Source organism: Bubalus kerabau, chromosome 15 (genome assembly GCF_029407905.1).
Source record: "Bubalus kerabau isolate K-KA32 ecotype Philippines breed swamp buffalo chromosome 15, PCC_UOA_SB_1v2, whole genome shotgun sequence".
Lineage (NCBI taxonomy): Eukaryota > Metazoa > Chordata > Mammalia > Artiodactyla > Bovidae > Bubalus > Bubalus kerabau.
Window position 1 is genome coordinate 19,202,090 of NC_073638.1, and position 16,521 is coordinate 19,218,610.

The 16,521-nt window shown below is 42.4% G+C and overlaps 1 protein-coding gene across 1 annotated transcript; it reads left to right on the plus strand.

Annotated features, from left to right (window-relative positions):
- The first annotated feature begins 14,253 nt into the window (after positions 1-14,253).
- C15H11orf87 (chromosome 15 C11orf87 homolog) lies at positions 14,254-14,850 on the plus strand. The gene has a single exon (XM_055547396.1). It carries the CDS (start codon positions 14,254-14,256, stop codon positions 14,848-14,850), a length of 597 nt encoding a protein of 198 aa, XP_055403371.1.
- Positions 14,851-16,521: the final 1,671 nt, after the last annotated feature.

Consider the following 16,521-nt stretch of genomic DNA (forward strand, 5'->3'; position numbering starts at 1 on the left):
CTTGAAAGTGGACTTTGAGGGTTCCACCCAGCAGGGAGGACTATAAGACTGAAAACAAAGAATTTCAAAATGAAGGGATTACCTACTCTTCCCCATGACATCGGTTTTAATGTACTGGGAAGGACTCCTGTAGTCCATGCTAATATGCTGCTGGCATAGTTATTTGAAGCTTGGAAACTGATGGCCTGCATCAAATGAAATGCAATTGCTGTATAAATACTCAGCTCTTTTGCTCTTCAGATGGGAGATTTCTTGGATCTGTGTTGAACACTCTTTCCTAAGTTTTCTCTTAGAATTAAGCAGCAAAACCCTGACTAGATTCCTGGGGTGGGGAGGGGTGAAGAAATGTCACTGATGACAACTGAGCTAAGGGCTGAATGTCAGCATGTCAGGGAGGAGGTTCTCCATCTTGAGTCAATTTGGAGACCTATCAGGATTCAAGAGTGTAAAGGTATCTTGGGACAGAATCAATCAGGGTAAAATTTTCCTATCCTGTTACCATTTTTCCTCCCCTTTTCTTTGACTCCAGAGATAAAATAAACTATTTAGCGATCTAGGGATGAGAAGGGAGGAAAAAAGAGGAGAAATACAAGCCAAATATACAGAAATCAAGTCAAATACTAATTTTTATGGCTCTAGGCTTTCATTTTAAAATAAGTACCTGAACTGGGAACTTCCACATGTACAAACTGGGTTTAGAAAAGACAGAGGAACCAAGGTCAAATTGCCAACATTTGTTGGATTATAGAGAAAGCAAGGGAATTCCAGAAAAACATCTACTTCTGCTTCATTGACTACACTAAAGCCTTTGACTGTGTGTATCATGACAAACTGCAGACAATTTTTGAAGACATGGAAATACTAGATCACCTTTTCTTTCTCCTAAAAAACCTGATTCAGTTTAAGAAACACCAGCTAGAACCAGACATGGAACAACTGACTGGTTCCAAATTGAGAAAGGAATATGTCAAGGTTGTATATTGTAATCCTACTTATTTAACTTATTTTTTTTTTATGCAGAGTACATCATGAAAAATGCCAAGCTGCATGAGTCACAAACTGGAATCAAGATTTCTAGGAGAAATGTCAACTTCAGACAGGCAAATAATATCATTTCACTCTAATGGTAGAAAGTGAAGAGGAGCTAAAGAGCTTCTTAATGAGAGTGAAAGAGAAGAGAAAAAATGCTGGCTTAAATCTCAGCTTGAAAACAGATAAACAAACCAAAAGCTAAAATCATGGCATTTGGTCCCATCACTTCAGGCAAATTGATGGGGAAAAAGTGGAAACATGACAAGTTTTATTTTCTTGGATTCCAAAATCACTGTGGAAAGTGACAGCATCCATGAAATTAAAAGACACTTGCTCCTTGGAAGAAAAGTTATGACAAACCTAGACAGCATATTAGAAAGCAGACACCTTACTTTGCCAACAAAGGTCCTTATTGTCAAAGCTATGGTTTTTCCAGTAGTCAAGTATGGATGTGACAGTTGGACCATCAAGAAGGTTCACTGAAGAACTGATGCTTTTGAATTGTGGTGCTGAAGCAGACTTTTGAGAGTCCCTTGAACAGAAAGGTGATCCAACCAGTCAATCCTAAAGGAAATCAACCCTAGATATTCTTTGGAAGGGCTGATGCTGAAGCTGAAGCTCCAATACTTTGGCCACCTGATACAAAGAGCTAACTCATTGGAAAAGACCCTGACGCGGGGAAAGTTTGAAGGCAAGAGGAGAAAGGGTGACAGAGGATGAGATGGCTAGATAGCACCACTGACTCAATGGACATGAATTTGAGCAAATTCTGGGAGATAATGAAGGACAGGGAAACCTGGCGTACTGTTGTCCATGGAGTCACAGAGCCGGACATGACTTAGTGACTGAACAACAACAGCAACAAGGTTTTCATTTTAAAATAAATCCAAGCTGTGAGGAAAGAGAAAATATACAATTAATTAGTTTTTAAATTTTTATGTCTTAGACTATATAGTCTAATTACTGAATTGACATTATGTTCTGATTTAAAAGGATGTAGGAGTGTCTTTTAACTAAAAGTGATTAAAAACGTCATGATTTTTCATTCAGTGGCATAAAAGATATTTCTGGAGAATATCTAAGTTCCAATGAAACAAACATACAAACATATTCATTTGATTATATCAGGTGTGCCTCTTCAACATGCTCTTTCTGCTACTTCATTATTGCTTTTGTCTGCTCCCAATATCTTCTGTTATAGTAATAAAAACATAGCTGATAGCAACTGATGTAGAGGAAAATTAACTTAGAGTACAGGAAGAAATCTAAGCTGTCTCATATATTCTTTTCTAGTCAGTCATACTTCAGGGTTGGTAACTCCCAGGCTCCTTTCACATTGTTTCATTTGTTTTCTTTTCAAGCATAAAATGGTATATAAACAATGAAAAAAAAGTATAAGAGATGAAAGTTTGAAAACCATGAAGCCATTTGGCTTTCTTTCTTGATTCGAAAAACAAATACAAAAATCTTTGCTTCATAACGAAGAAAGAAACAGGAGGAGTTTAGATGGCCACCCACAATATGGAATAAGTCATTTACTATTACGTGTTCCACTGGAATCTTCCAGAGCATTGAACATCATGTGCCCACCAACAGATCTGTGACCCAAGCCAAATGTTTCTCTCTTGCTGTGAGCTTTTTGTGTTACAGAAAACAAAATACAAAGCTATACTCAAATCCTGCAAGATTACTTCCCCTTTCTTTGCATGAACCTTCATTTACCATGAAAGGTAACAATTTTGTTGGCACTACTTATTCTCTTCCAAACACTCTTGATTGATCCTTGGGACCTAATGTTTTTAAAATTTGTTGCAGATTGATTTACTAGAGAATTCTCACTCTACATCAGATGCTCTCTTGGCCAAATTCAATAATTCAGAGAAAACAGTAATTGGAATTGTCATAAAATATAGGTAGGGCTCAAGATGCCCACCTCTTTCTTTGAATTATTGTCTCTTTAACTGTACAGAGAGAGGTTATATGTATAGGCCAGAGGTTCTCAACCACAGTAATTTCACACCCTCACCTCCATGATATTTAGTAATGTATAGAGATAAATTTGATTGTCACATTGGGGAGGGGTACTGAGAGTATCTAGTGGAACGAGACCTGGAATGCTGCTAAACATATGTGTTAGCCTCCTATTGTTGTGTAATACAGCAGCTCTAAGCAGCACTCATGTATTGTTTCAGAGCTCCATAGGTCAGAAATCTGGGAGAATTGGGAGGGGTGATCAAGCAGGTTCTCTATTTAGAGTCTCACAGGACTGAAATCAAGGTGTTGGCCCAGCCGGGCTCTTATATGCAATCTCTGTGGCAGAATCCTTTTCTAAGATCATTCAGGTTGTTGGCAGAATTCAGCTCCTTGCTGTTGTAAGACTGATGTCCTCCTTTCCCTGCTGGATGTCAGACATTGTTAGAGCCTAATGGGCATCCATATTAGTTAGCTTCTGTCCCCTGCCATCCATAATAAATGCCATAATAGCATGTTTTTGTGAATTTGTGCTTTGAATTTCTGTTTTCCTCTTCTGTTACCAGCTAGAGAAAACTCTTTTTTAAAAGTGTTTACTTAACCAGATCAGGCCTATGTAAATAATCTTTATATTTTAAGGTCAACTTTATGGGAATTAATTAATCTCCAAAAAATCACTTCATAGTATTTAAATTAGTTTTTGATTGAACAATGAGGAGGGTGTAGCCAAGGGGGACCATCCTTAGAATTCTGCTTACTCCATGCCTAAGACAACAAAGAATTATCTGGCTCCAAATGCTAATATTGCCAAGATCAAAAAACTCTGGTTTAGGCATATCTTTTTGTGCATGGTGGAAATATTTTGTTTATCTTTCTTGTGAAAGACAGATTCACAGCCTACAGAACTTGAAAGAAGCATATGCCAGTGGGTTTCTGATCATGATCCAAAACTCTCATTTTGTCAGAGCTGTTGATCACAAAGATCTTAAGGGTTGCTTGATATCTGCTGGTCTTAACCCATCAACCTCTTAGCTTCACATCCATCCATCTACTTAGTTTACATTCTATTTTTTGACATGCATGGTATTTCATTTAAAGTTGTTAGAAAAAAAAGGAGGAGCAAACATTCTTTATATTTGGCTAAATGACAAAAATGTGGACATATGTGTAATTAGAATACAGGTTCCTAATTACAGGGGCTTTTTTTTTTTTTTTTTTTTTTTTTTTTTGGTCACTGATGTACTAAGCACCTAGCACAATTTGAGGCACATGTTAGGCACACAGTGAATATTCATTGGATGAATGAATTTCCCAGTCAAGGATAATGTAGCAATAGGAATCTTGACTTTCTGTACAAATAACTCAGATTTAAATGGGTCTGAGACTTGAATGGAGAATGCTCTATTATGACATATAAAAGGATGAAGCATATACTTACACAGCTTGAGATCAGAAATGCCCTGATGGGTATATAAAGATATGTGGACTTGCAACCTTTCTTAAAGTTAGAGAAGCCACCTGATTTAAATTCCTACTCTAGGAAGAAATCCCCTATATGAAGAAATCTGATTTAAATTCCTACTCTAGGAAGAAATCTCCTATATGAAGAAATCTCCTATATCAGAAATTTCCCTGGTGCGTCTAGTTTCTGTTTGAGTCCTAGACTGTGTCATGGGTCTTCCAGGATGGCTCAGTGAGTAAACAATCCACCTGCAATTCAGGAGACACAGGAGATGCAGGTTCAATCCCTGGGTGGGGAAGATCCCCTGGAGGAGGAAATGGCAACCCATTCCAATATTCTTGCCTAAAAAATTCCTTGAACAGAGGAGCCTCACAAGCTATTCATTCCATGGAGTCACAAAGAGTCAGACAGGACTGGGCACGCATGAACAGATGGTGTCATGGGAACTGGACACTTTGGAATAGAAATGTTCAAAGAGCTTTTTTCTCATGAATACTCCCTAAAAGACTTTTGGTGAATCATAGACCCCTTTGCACATTTTAATTTGACATTGAAAACTTTTAAATTATAAGTTAACAGTTATAAAGAATGTAATTTCTGGTATATCCCATATGATGCAAGTATTTTAAATATATTTTGTTAAAACATCCAGATTGATAGATTTAGTCCAATCAATTTGTAAATATGTCTTCCATAATATCTATCATAAAAATGCAGTTCAAATTGTCTATTCAAATAGATGAATCAGGCTTACTTTCTGTGAGAAAAATAATCCAAATTCATTTTTCAATTTAAATAAACTAGACTATTTGTATCCCTGTGACAACCATTTCATTTCTAAATTCTAATTCTAAGATAAATCAATATATAGATAGATATAGAGCCTTAAAATGAGTCTGTCACCTGGATGAAATAAGGCATTGTCCTATCAATATTTCTTACAGATGAAATTTCTGCTTTGCTGTCACTTCCTCAGGAGTTATACATCCTCAAAGTATTCCTTTGTTGGTTCCCCAAAGGACTGTACACCCTGAGCAATGCATGACAGTAAGGCTGAGGAACAGGTTTGAACATAGATTTTTCCTTAAGACAATAAAGTAGGAGAAATACAAAGAGAGGTGACATAGGATAAGTTTTAATCTCAGATAGATACATTTTGGGGAAAATTACACATAGAGGTTGATGATTTGGGAAACGATTCTTCTAAAACTATACATCCCCATCAGATCAGATCAGATCAGTCGCTCAGTCGTGTCTGACTCTTTGCAACCCCATGAATCGCAGCACGCCAGGCCTCCCTGTCCATCACCAACTCCCGGAGTTCACTCAGACTCACGTCCATCGAGTCAGTGATGCCATCCAGCCATCTCATCCTCTGTCGTCCCCTTCTCCTGCCCCCAATCCCTCCCAGCATCAGAGTCTTTTCCAATGAGTCAACTCTTCGAATGAGGTGGCCAAAGTACTGGAGTTTCAGCTTTAGCATCATTCCTTCCAAAGAAATCCCAGGGCTGATCTCCTTCAGAATGGACTGGTTGGATCTCCTTTGCAGTCCAAGGGACTCTCAAGAGTCTTCTCCAACACCACAGTTCAAAAGCATCACTTCTTCAGCGCTCATCCTTCTTCACAGTCCAACTCTCACATCTATACATGATCACAGGAAAAACCATAGCCTTGATTAGATGAATCTTTGTTGGCAAAATAATGTCTCTGCTTTTGAACATGCTATCTAGTTTGGTCATAACTTTCCTTCCAAGGACTAAGCATCTTTTAATTTCATGGCTGCAGTCACCATCTGCAGTGATTTTGGAGCCCATAAAAATAAAGTCTGACACTGTTTCCACTGTTTCCCCATCTATTTCCCATGAAGTGATGGGACTGGGTGCCATGATCTTCGTTTTCTGAATGTTGAGCTTTAAGCCAACTTTTTCACTCTGCACTTTCACTTTCACCAAGAGGCTTTTGAGTTCCTCTTCACTTTCTGCCATAAGGGTGGTGTCATCTGCATATCTGAGGTTATTGATATTTCTCCTGGAAATCTTGATTCCAGTTTGTGTTTCTTCCAGTCCAGGGTTTCTCATGATGTACTCTGCATATAAGTTAAATAAACAGGGTGACAAATACAGCCTTGACGAACTCCTTTTCCTATTTGGAACCAGTCTGTTGTTCCATGTCCAGTTCTAACTGTTGCTTCCTGACCTGCATATAGGTTTCTCAAGAGGCAAGTCAGGTGGTCTGGTATTCCCATCTCTTTCAGAATTTTCCACAGTTTACTGTGACCCACGCAGTCAGAGGCTTTGGCATAGTCAATAAAGCAGAAATAGATGTTTTTCTGGAACTCTCTTGCTTTTTCCATGATCCAGTGGATGTTGGCAATTTGATCTCTGGTTCCTCTGCCTTTTCTAAAACCAGCCTGAACATCAGGAAGTTCACGGTTCACATATTGCTGAAGCCTGGCTTGCAGAATTTTGAGCATGACTTTACAAGTGTGTGAGATGAGTGCAATTGTGTGAGTTTGAGTATTCTTTGGCATTGCCTTCTTTGGGATTGGAATGAAAACTGACCTTTTCCAGTCCTGTGGCCACTGCTGAGTTTTCCAAATTTGCTGTCATATTGAGTGCAGCACTTTCACATCATCATCTTTCAGGATTTGGAATAGCTCAACTGGAATTCCATCACCTCCACTAGCTTTGTTGGTAGTGATGCTTTCTAAGGCCCACTTGACTTCACATTCCAGGATGTCTGGCTCTAGGTGAGTGATCACACCATGTTGATTATCTGGGTCATGAAGATCTTTTTTGTACAGTTCTGTGTATTCTTGCCATCTCTTCTTAATATCTTCTGCTTCTGTTAGGTCCATACCATTTCTGTCCTTTATCGAGCTCATCTTTGCATGAAAAGTTCCTTTGGTGTCTCTGATTTTATTGAAGAGATCCCTAGTCTTTCCCATTCTGTTTTTTTCCTCTATTTCTTTGCATTGATCGCTGAAGAAGGCTTTCTTTTTTTTTTTTTTTTTTAATTTTATTTTATTTTTAAACTTTACATAACTGTATTAGTTTTGCCAAATATCAAAATGAATCCGCCACAGGTATACATGTGTTCCCCATCCTGAACCCTCCTCCCTCCTCCCTCCCCATTCCATCCCTCTGGGTCATCCAGGTTCGATGCACGATACTGAAGAAGGCTTTCTTATCTCTTCTTGCTATTCTTTGGAACTCTGCATTCAGATGTTTATATCTTTACCTTCCTCCTTTGCTTTTTGCTTCTCTTCTTTTCACAGCTATTTGTAAGACCTCCCCAGACAGCCATTTTGCTTTTTTGCATTTCTTTTCTATGAGGATGGTCTTGATCCTTGTCTCCTGTACAATGTCACGAACCTCATTTCATAGTTCATCAGGCACTCTCTCTATCAGATCTAGGCCCTTAAATCTATTTCTCACTTCCACTGTGAAATCATAAGGGATTTGATTTAGGTCATACCTGAATGGTCTAGTGGTTTTCCCTACTTTCTTCAATTTAAGTCTGAATTTGGCAATAAGGAGTTCATGATCTGAGCTACAGTCAGCTCCTGGTCTTGTTTTTGCTGACTGTATAGAGCTTCTCCATCTTTGGCTGCAAAGAATATAATCAATCTGATTTCGGTGTTGACCATCTGGTGATGTCCATGTATAGAGTCTTCTCTTGTGTTGTTGGAAGAGGGTGTTTTTTATGACCAGTGCACTTTCTTGGCACAACTCTATTAGTCTTTGCCCTGCTTCATTCCATATTCCAAGGCCAAATTTGCCTGTTACTCCAGGTGTTTCTTGACTTCCTACTTTTGCATTCCAGTCCCCTATAATGAAAAGGACATCTTTTTGGGGTGTTAGTTCTAAAACTAAAACTTTTTTGGGTGTTAGTTAGGTCTGCATCCCCATAGACCCCTAGCAAAATCTTAATGTACTTCCAGGGACATAAGCCCCTCAGTTTAAAGACTGGTTTACATAGTTAGAAAAAACTCTTTTAAATTATGAAATAGTGAACTGAAATATACTTCCTACTATATATCTTGGACTTCCCTGGTGGCTCAGACGGTAAAGCATCTGCTTACAACGAGGGAGACCCGGGTTCAATTCCTGGGTCGGGAAGATCTCCTGGAGAAGGAAATGGCAACCCACTTCAGTATTCTCGCCTGGAAAATTTCATGGATGGAGGAACCTGGTAGGCTACAATCCATGATGTCGCAAAGAGTCGGACACAACTGAGCAACTTCACTTTCACCGTTTATCTATTCTTTTATGTTTCAGTTCTCTTTGAGTACCTAGAACAGGACAAATTCATCTTCCATTGATGACACTCTAAACATTTGAAGTTTCTATGATGTATTCTTGATGTCTCACCATCTCTAGGATTCATAGCCCAAGTTTCTTGAGTTACTCATTGTCTATCCTTACTTTCATTCCCTTCACCCTTATATTTATCCTCCCATAAAAATACTCAAGCTTATAAAAATTTTCCTGAATTTTTATGTCCAAAACAGTACAATGCTTCTACTATAAGGGTTAAAATATTAATCTTTGTGATAAATTTACAATGTGAAGAGCTACCATTTATTGAATGCTTAGTATATGCTTAGTGCTCAAAAGAAACACTGCAACGAAGATGCTATTCTCATTTTATACATGAGAGGAATGAATCAGGAGAAAAAAAAAAGTAGATAATTCGAATAAAGTCAAAAAGTTCATTCAGAACCTTGTTTATTAATCAGTTGCTTACTGGGCCAGTAGTTGATTTAATAGCAATATGGCAACACGTGGAACATATTTTTGTATATATGCAGGGACCCCGAGTAGTTGAGATACGTGATTAAGCAAAATGTTAGGATCACCTAAACAAACTCTGAAAAAGTCCTTGTAAATCTAAGATGACCTGGAATGTACTGTGGTCTTGAATAACCTGCTTAGGTGACCTAGTGAAGTACTAGGGTTTCCAAACGACTCTGCTCAGTACAAGGGATTGCTTGGAGCATCTTGTGAACTGGTGCTGGGGAAAAGGGGAGGCCCCGGTGAAGGGACTTCCCAGCTCCCCTCCACTGCTTCAACAAAACAGCTCTGTTCTTCTCCAGTTTTATTTGCTTACCCTTCTCCAATAAGAAGTAGATAGAGATAAAATTGTGATAGGGTTAAAATAGATATATGTGTATGCCAGTGTGAGTGTAAGAGGGAAAGAGAGAGAAACCACTAGTCACGGAAAGAACGCTAATTTTGCAGCCAGCTTGTTTGGGTTTGATCCTAGTATTATACGTACTATTAGGCAACTTGGGCATGGTTTTTAGCTACTTTGAGCTTTAATTTCCTCACCTGACATATGGAAGGTACTCAAAGATCTTTGTTGAGCAAATAAGTGAGTAAATAAATAAATAAATTTGTATTTTGGCAAAAATAAACTTGCAGGGTTATGTTGAGGCTTTATTATAGAGTCTTTAGCATGCTTGGTATATAGCAGGCATTTTGCAAATAATAATAATAGCCATGTATTATTGTTGGTGGTAGTGTAATTATTATGGATTCATTGCTTTTGGGGGATTGATGTGCCAGGTACTCATGTAGCACTGTTCTGTAAGCTAGAGATTCCTCTTAAAACTTGAGAACAAATATCATATGTTGCTGAATGTTGGGAATGCACCTGAGTCCAAAGGGGCCTTCCCATCATAACAGGAGATCATGGGAGTCTCAGAGGCTTCTTGGTCTTCCACTCTTGCAAGTGTTACCTGAAAAGTTTGGTCGTAAAAACACTGGCAACATATTGTCTGGAAGAAGTCTTGCCATTGTGCCAGGTGTGCCAAAATCATACAGCGACTCAATGGGATCAGTTCTTGCAGCCCAAGAGGTATGCATGTTTTCTGTCACTGGTATTCTTGGGGCTTGAATCATACTACCCAGTGACACCCACTTCTATCTATTGAGCACTTTCATTTTCTGGGTTAGAACAAATTATAAACCTGCAGACTCTTCTTCTTGAGGCAGGAAGGAGAAAAAAAGTGACCTGAAAATTGATGTCTTTAATCTACCTAAATCATTTCCAGTTAAATACCATTGTCTTGTGGATCACATTCATCTGCTGCAGATTGTAAATTCTCCAAGCAAGACCTTGTCTTTTCATAGATTGTGGAAAATGGTGCAGACACTTTTAGCACTTGTGTTATAACAGATGGTTATCATTTATAACAAAAGAATAAGAACAATGGCAGCCTAATCACATGCCCTAGAAGCTTGGTATGGAAAAGAAATCCCATTATATATATATTGCAATCCCAGTACTGTGTATTATAAAAAGTATGCACGTTTTGCACTAGGAAAATATGACAACTTATTTTTTTTTTCAATTTTAGAAAACAGACCAGTGGGAGTTAATTCTTACTATGTAAAAATTCTTTGCTTTACAAGACACTTTTTCTAAAGAGTCTCTTTAAATAGCCAGATCTCTTTTTGGAGTATTTAAAATTGAATTTGCTTTACAAAATGCTGATTAGATTCAACTTTTCAGGAGCAAGAAAAGTGTACACAAATGGGGCGTTGCATGTTAAGAGTTAATGGTGAAGTCTCAGTGATCATAGTGAAAAGGAGGCCCACCCTTCTAGAACTTGAGCCCATCAAAGTCAGCATAGCTAAATGTGGCAGGTGGCTTTTACAAGGCATTAGGTGTCCCCACTCCAGGAAAGAAACCTAAACCAGCACTGGGGTCATTGACCATCATTAACTCTGTGACTCTGGAGGCCAAAGGCATCAATCCATGCTCTCAAGAAGCCATGCATTATTCAACATGTACTGCCCTATTAGCTTCAGTAGAGATATGTTTTGTTTTGTTTTTTAATGGAAACTATTATGGAAAAATGTTGATGACTTTTATTCAAATGAATGAAAGAATCTGGGGGAGAAAATATGTATTTTTCTCTTATATGTGTCATGGGCAAGAAGAGAGAAAGGAAAAGTTAGAGTAGGACTAGATAGGAACACAGGTTCAGAAGAAGGGACCCCCAGATTACAGACAACTGTTTACCACACACATGAAACCATCTTTCTTACAAAGCCTTCTGCTTGCAAATACAAGGTGCTTACCATTTATTGCTTTTCTTCCTCAATGCTGAGGCACAGCAGGAAAAAGCAGCAGTGAACACTGCAGCACTCAATTTAGCAACAGAGAATTGTACAGGCACTGTATTGGACTCAAAGATGGGAAGACAACAGAACTGTAAGGGAAGAAGGAAATGCACACTTAATAAGACACCTGAATGCCTTCAAAGACCAATACATTATCTTTGAAACTGCTGTTTTCTATAGTAAAAATATGAGAATACTTTGTTTTGAAGTTGGCTACTGTAGTCAAATGTGCTATTCATATTTTCCCAAGGGTTCCAAACCAATAGTTCATTAGTCTCTGCCCAGATTTAGGCAGAATCTTTCAGGAAGTCCTATCCATTGTACTGAAAGACTACTGTTAATACTACAGAAAGGCAAGGGACACCTTTGCAAATGTTAGGGCCAATAAATGGGGTACTCTGTAAGAAGCACAATGCTTGGAATTTTCATAGGGTTTCATTTCTGCACTTTTCTGAATGATTTTCATCTCCCTGCCTTATAAGCTTTTTGCGTGCTGTGTGTGCTCATGAGCGTCTAGATTGTCAGCATACAAGGAGTATTTAATACACTGAGTGTTATTTTGGGCCTGGAGTTGAGTGCGTGAGGGAAGAGAGGAGGATCCCGAGTTGGGTAGAGGGAAAGATAAGTGGGAGATTCTGACCTTATAGGAGAGGAAAATGGTTCATTTGCATTGTTTGATATTAAATAAATGTTCACGTTTGTATTTCAGGTTCTGCCACATCTGTGTTCAGAAATGTCCCTCTCACGGACGCAGTTTCTGTTCAGAGCCAGGCCAGCACAGACAGGATTGGAGAAAGGGACGATCCTCGTCAGCAGAGAGAGGAAATCTATTGTGTGCCCTGAGGGGAGAGGGATCTCTAGAGTGTAAAAATGTGTGCTTGGGACCACGTGGGCAAGAGGTGAGGGTGAAGAATCGGGCAGCCAGAGAACGAAGCTTCAACCCTTCCCAAGCAGAGCGCTGCGGAAGGTGGGTTGCTTACAGGGTGGAGCTGGGGATTACTGCCCAGCGCCTGGGCAGGGAAACAGCAGGGAACTGAGAACCTGTGTGGCAGAGCCTGGCTTTGCCAGGACGAGGTGTTGGGGTATGAGGGTGAGGTGGGGGCCTGAGGGGTGGCTTGGAGCCCTGGCGGTGGCTGCCTGACGTCACCGGCCTCTCTGGCAATAGGCTGCGAGCTGAGCTCCCCAAAGCGGCAGCGGCGGCGGCAGCGCGGCTCGGTTTCTGGCCCCTTCACTCCGCGCCTTCTGCAGCCGATACTGCAGCCGCGCGGCGGGGCTCCCTCCTTGCAGCCAGCTGGCGGCCCCAGGTAAGGGACGCGGGGCGACTGAAACTCGGGGCGGCCGGGTGGCCTGGCGCGAGTGGGTAGGACAGCCCTGGCGGCCTGCGCAGGCACCTCTGGCCGTGGCTTCGGCCCCCGCCCCTGCCCCGGCCCGGGCTTGCGCGCCGCCTCGCTGCTCCGCAGTGCAACAGTTTGCAGCGGCCTCTCGAGAGCGGAAAGGGGGCTCTGCTGTGCGCTAAGGGTCTTCCTGGCTCTGGTCCCCGGGAAGAGCCTCAGGGCCCTCAGGCTGAGTCTGGAAAGACCCGAGAGAAGGTCCGTTCCCCAAACTTTGCAGGCGGGAACCCTCCCCCTTTCATTTCCAGTACCATTAGAAGCAGGATACTGTCAAGTGGGGGTGGAGACACAGAGAGATGGGGAAAAGGGGGCGTTTGTAGGGATGTGCTTTAGCTAGGAAAGGTGCTTCAGCCAGTGCTTTTTTTTTTTTTTTTTGATTGGGGGGTGGGGAGGTACCGAGGAAGAAAGCTGGAGCAAGGGTGGAGCGCAGTCCTGCGTGTCAGCCGTGGCCGCGGACAGGGATGGAGTGGATGTAGCTCCAGAGTTACCCCCATGGGAATGATACCTAAGGGATCTGACATCGTTCAGGGAGGGTCTGGAGGGCGGGGGACCCAAGGGAGGATTGCGTTCCCGGAGCCGGCTCGGCGGCCCAGGGTGGGTGCTAGGAAGGGTAAGATTCAGGAGAAGACATCCATTGAGAGGGCGCAGAAAAGAGGCGAACCGGCGCTCTGAGAAGAGAGGACCGCGTTCCGAAGTGGCTGCGTGTCTGTTGCAATTAGAAAGTTGTGGAGGGCGCAGGGAGGCTGCTTTATCTGCTGAGTAATCGGCATCTCTGCGGTGTCGGCGCAGACCCTCTTCTCCGCAAAGTGGCGAGAGAGCAGAACTGAAGGCTTTGGTGCGCGGCCAGGGGCGGGCGGGCGGACTGGGGTCTGTGGGCTGTGAAGACTGGCAGCGCCCAGCTGAAGCAGTGCGCTCAGAGGGCCGCTTTGCAGTGGCGCTGATCATTCCGGTTCTCTGCTCCCTAGGCAGCGGCCGGGATCCTAACCAAGCCTGTTCTCTTTGCAGCCTGGTGCTTTGGCAAAGGAAAAGGGCGCGCGGACACGCGTTCGAGGCGGGGCCGGAGAGGATCTCCTGGGCACCGCTCGCTCCCTGGCCGGTTTGCTTGCCCACAGTTGCTCCCTTAGTCCTTCGCTCGCGTGCGCATCCCCTCCCACACCAGGGAGTAGTTTTGGGTGCTGCGGGCTCCGTCCTTTTCTTGGCTGGTGAGAACCGTGTGCTCAAAAGAGGAAGTCCTGAGGGCCCAGCCCCTCCCAGCCCAGCGCCGATGAGTGCCAGGGCGCCCAAGGAGCTGAGGCTGGCTCTGCCGCCGTGTCTCCTCAACCGGACCTTCGCTTCCCCCAACGCCAGCGGCAGCGGCAACGCGAGCGCCCGTGGCCAAGGCGCAGGAGGCGGTAGCAGTGGCACCTGCATCACGCAGGTGGGACAGCAGCTTTTCCAGTCCTTCTCCTCCACGCTGGTGCTGATTGTCCTGGTCACCCTCATCTTCTGCCTCATCGTGCTGTCCCTCTCCACTTTCCATATCCACAAGCGTAGGATGAAGAAGAGGAAGATGCAGAGGGCTCAGGAGGAATACGAGCGGGATCACTGCGGCGGCAACCGCGGTGGGAGGGGGCTGCCCCAACACGAGGGAGGCCAGGCTTCCACCCAAGGAAAAGAAGCCCGGCTGGAGAGGCAGGCCCGGGACTCTGCCTTCTGCGCCCCATCCAGCGCTTCTTCTTCGTCTTCTCCTCCTGGCCTCCCATGCCAGGCTCCCTGTGCTCCGCCTCCACCGCCGGCCCCCAGTCCGCAAGGAGCACACACAGCCTCCTCCTGTTTGGACCCAGTTGGCGAGGGCCTTTTGCAAGCGGTGGTACTATCCTGATTGTCTAGCCCCTCTCCTCTTCCCTTCCTCCTTTCCAGCATTTTTGCCGTCCTTGCTTTTTTTTTTTTTTTTCCCCTCCCTTCCGGTCTTTCTCTTCCACTTTCCTGTGGCCTCCCTTTCCTCTTCCCTTTTTCCTTATCTGTCCTCCCCCTCCTCTGTTTCTCCTCCGCCGAGGCACTGTGCGGTATTTGTAAATATTGGGCGAGGGAAGTCTCGGAAGAAGAAATAACGCTGATAATACTTTATTATTAATATTTATAGTAATTATTCTAATATTAATTACATGATCCAAGCGCATGACAAATCACATAATTTCTCATTGTCAATGAAAGACGCGTCTTCCCTTTGCACTCTGCGCCCCCCACAATACGGAGGAGAAACCGCACAAGCTACCAAATATGTAAAAGGCATTGACCCCTGGAGCAAAGGGAGTGGAGGGGCCTGGTGTGTTGTACATAGCTGTCAAGTTAAGGTTCATTACCTTTCTTCTCCTTAACCCCCAAAGCTTTCACTTTTCCTTCAGCTTCCCTCCTTTCCCCATTCCTATCTTCAGCTGGGCTCAGGCAATAGTACACTATAAAGAAAACGTAAACTTAAGCACCAGGACTACAAGAGGCCACAGAGACTTGTCCTGAAAAACGTTTATGACAGGTACCGCTCTCCAGTCAGCTCTCTTCTTACCTTCAGTTTCTCTTTTCTAGGACCAGGCATTTTAATTTACTTTTAGAAATGCCCCTTGCTGGTCGAGCATAAGTTTATTGAAAATCTTTTAAATGAGTTTAAATGACAGAATCTAGTCCTTTATCCTTGCCCCACCCCCACCTGTACACCTTTGACTTGTGGCATTTCAGGATTCAAGGAGGATCCGGGAGCTGTCCAGCTAGATCTGGTGCTGAAATTGTCTCAGAACTGGTTACATTCTTTGGTTGTGCAGGTGCAAAAGGGGCTATTTTGGGAAGTGAATATGTTAGCTTTTTGTTGGTTTCTTTCCTCTTTTTCTACAGTCGGGTTTATATGTACTATTGGTTTTCTTCTTATTAAACATTGCATACATTACCTTTTTTTTTTGTAAAAAATAAATTAGGCAATGTGCAGTACTGAAAGTGCAGTGTTTAACCAACCAGAATGTTTCTGTTTAATTTTTAGAACACGTGCGCCTTTGTTATATATTTATTATATTGGTACCAAATACAAAAGCAAACTATAATTCTGTACTATGTTCTTCAAACTGTATATTCGTGTTCTTCTTTAGCTGTTGATATAATGGTTACCACTGGATGAGGATTTCAGTGGTCAGGCCTGGCTTCTGCTGTTTCCAGAAGTGTTCTTTTGTACCTTACTCTGTAGTAGACTGTTATAAAAAGATGATACTTCTGTTTTCTTATTTCTTTTGCAAATGACAGAGACAACCACAACAGAAAACAAACAAATAATGGATGTGCAGGAATGCCATCTATTAAAACATGGTTAATATTTAAACAGTGGCTGTAGTCCTCCCTGCATGCAGTTACCACCTGGAGGCAGTGGTGTGTGTGTGTGCTTGCTTATATTGTATGTGTTGGGGGTGAGACTGGTGGGGATGTTGGGCAATTTGGATGACAGGACATGCAAATTTTAAAAGAAGTTAATCCAGTAACTGCTTGTAGAATAAAAATGTCTGCAACTTGTTAG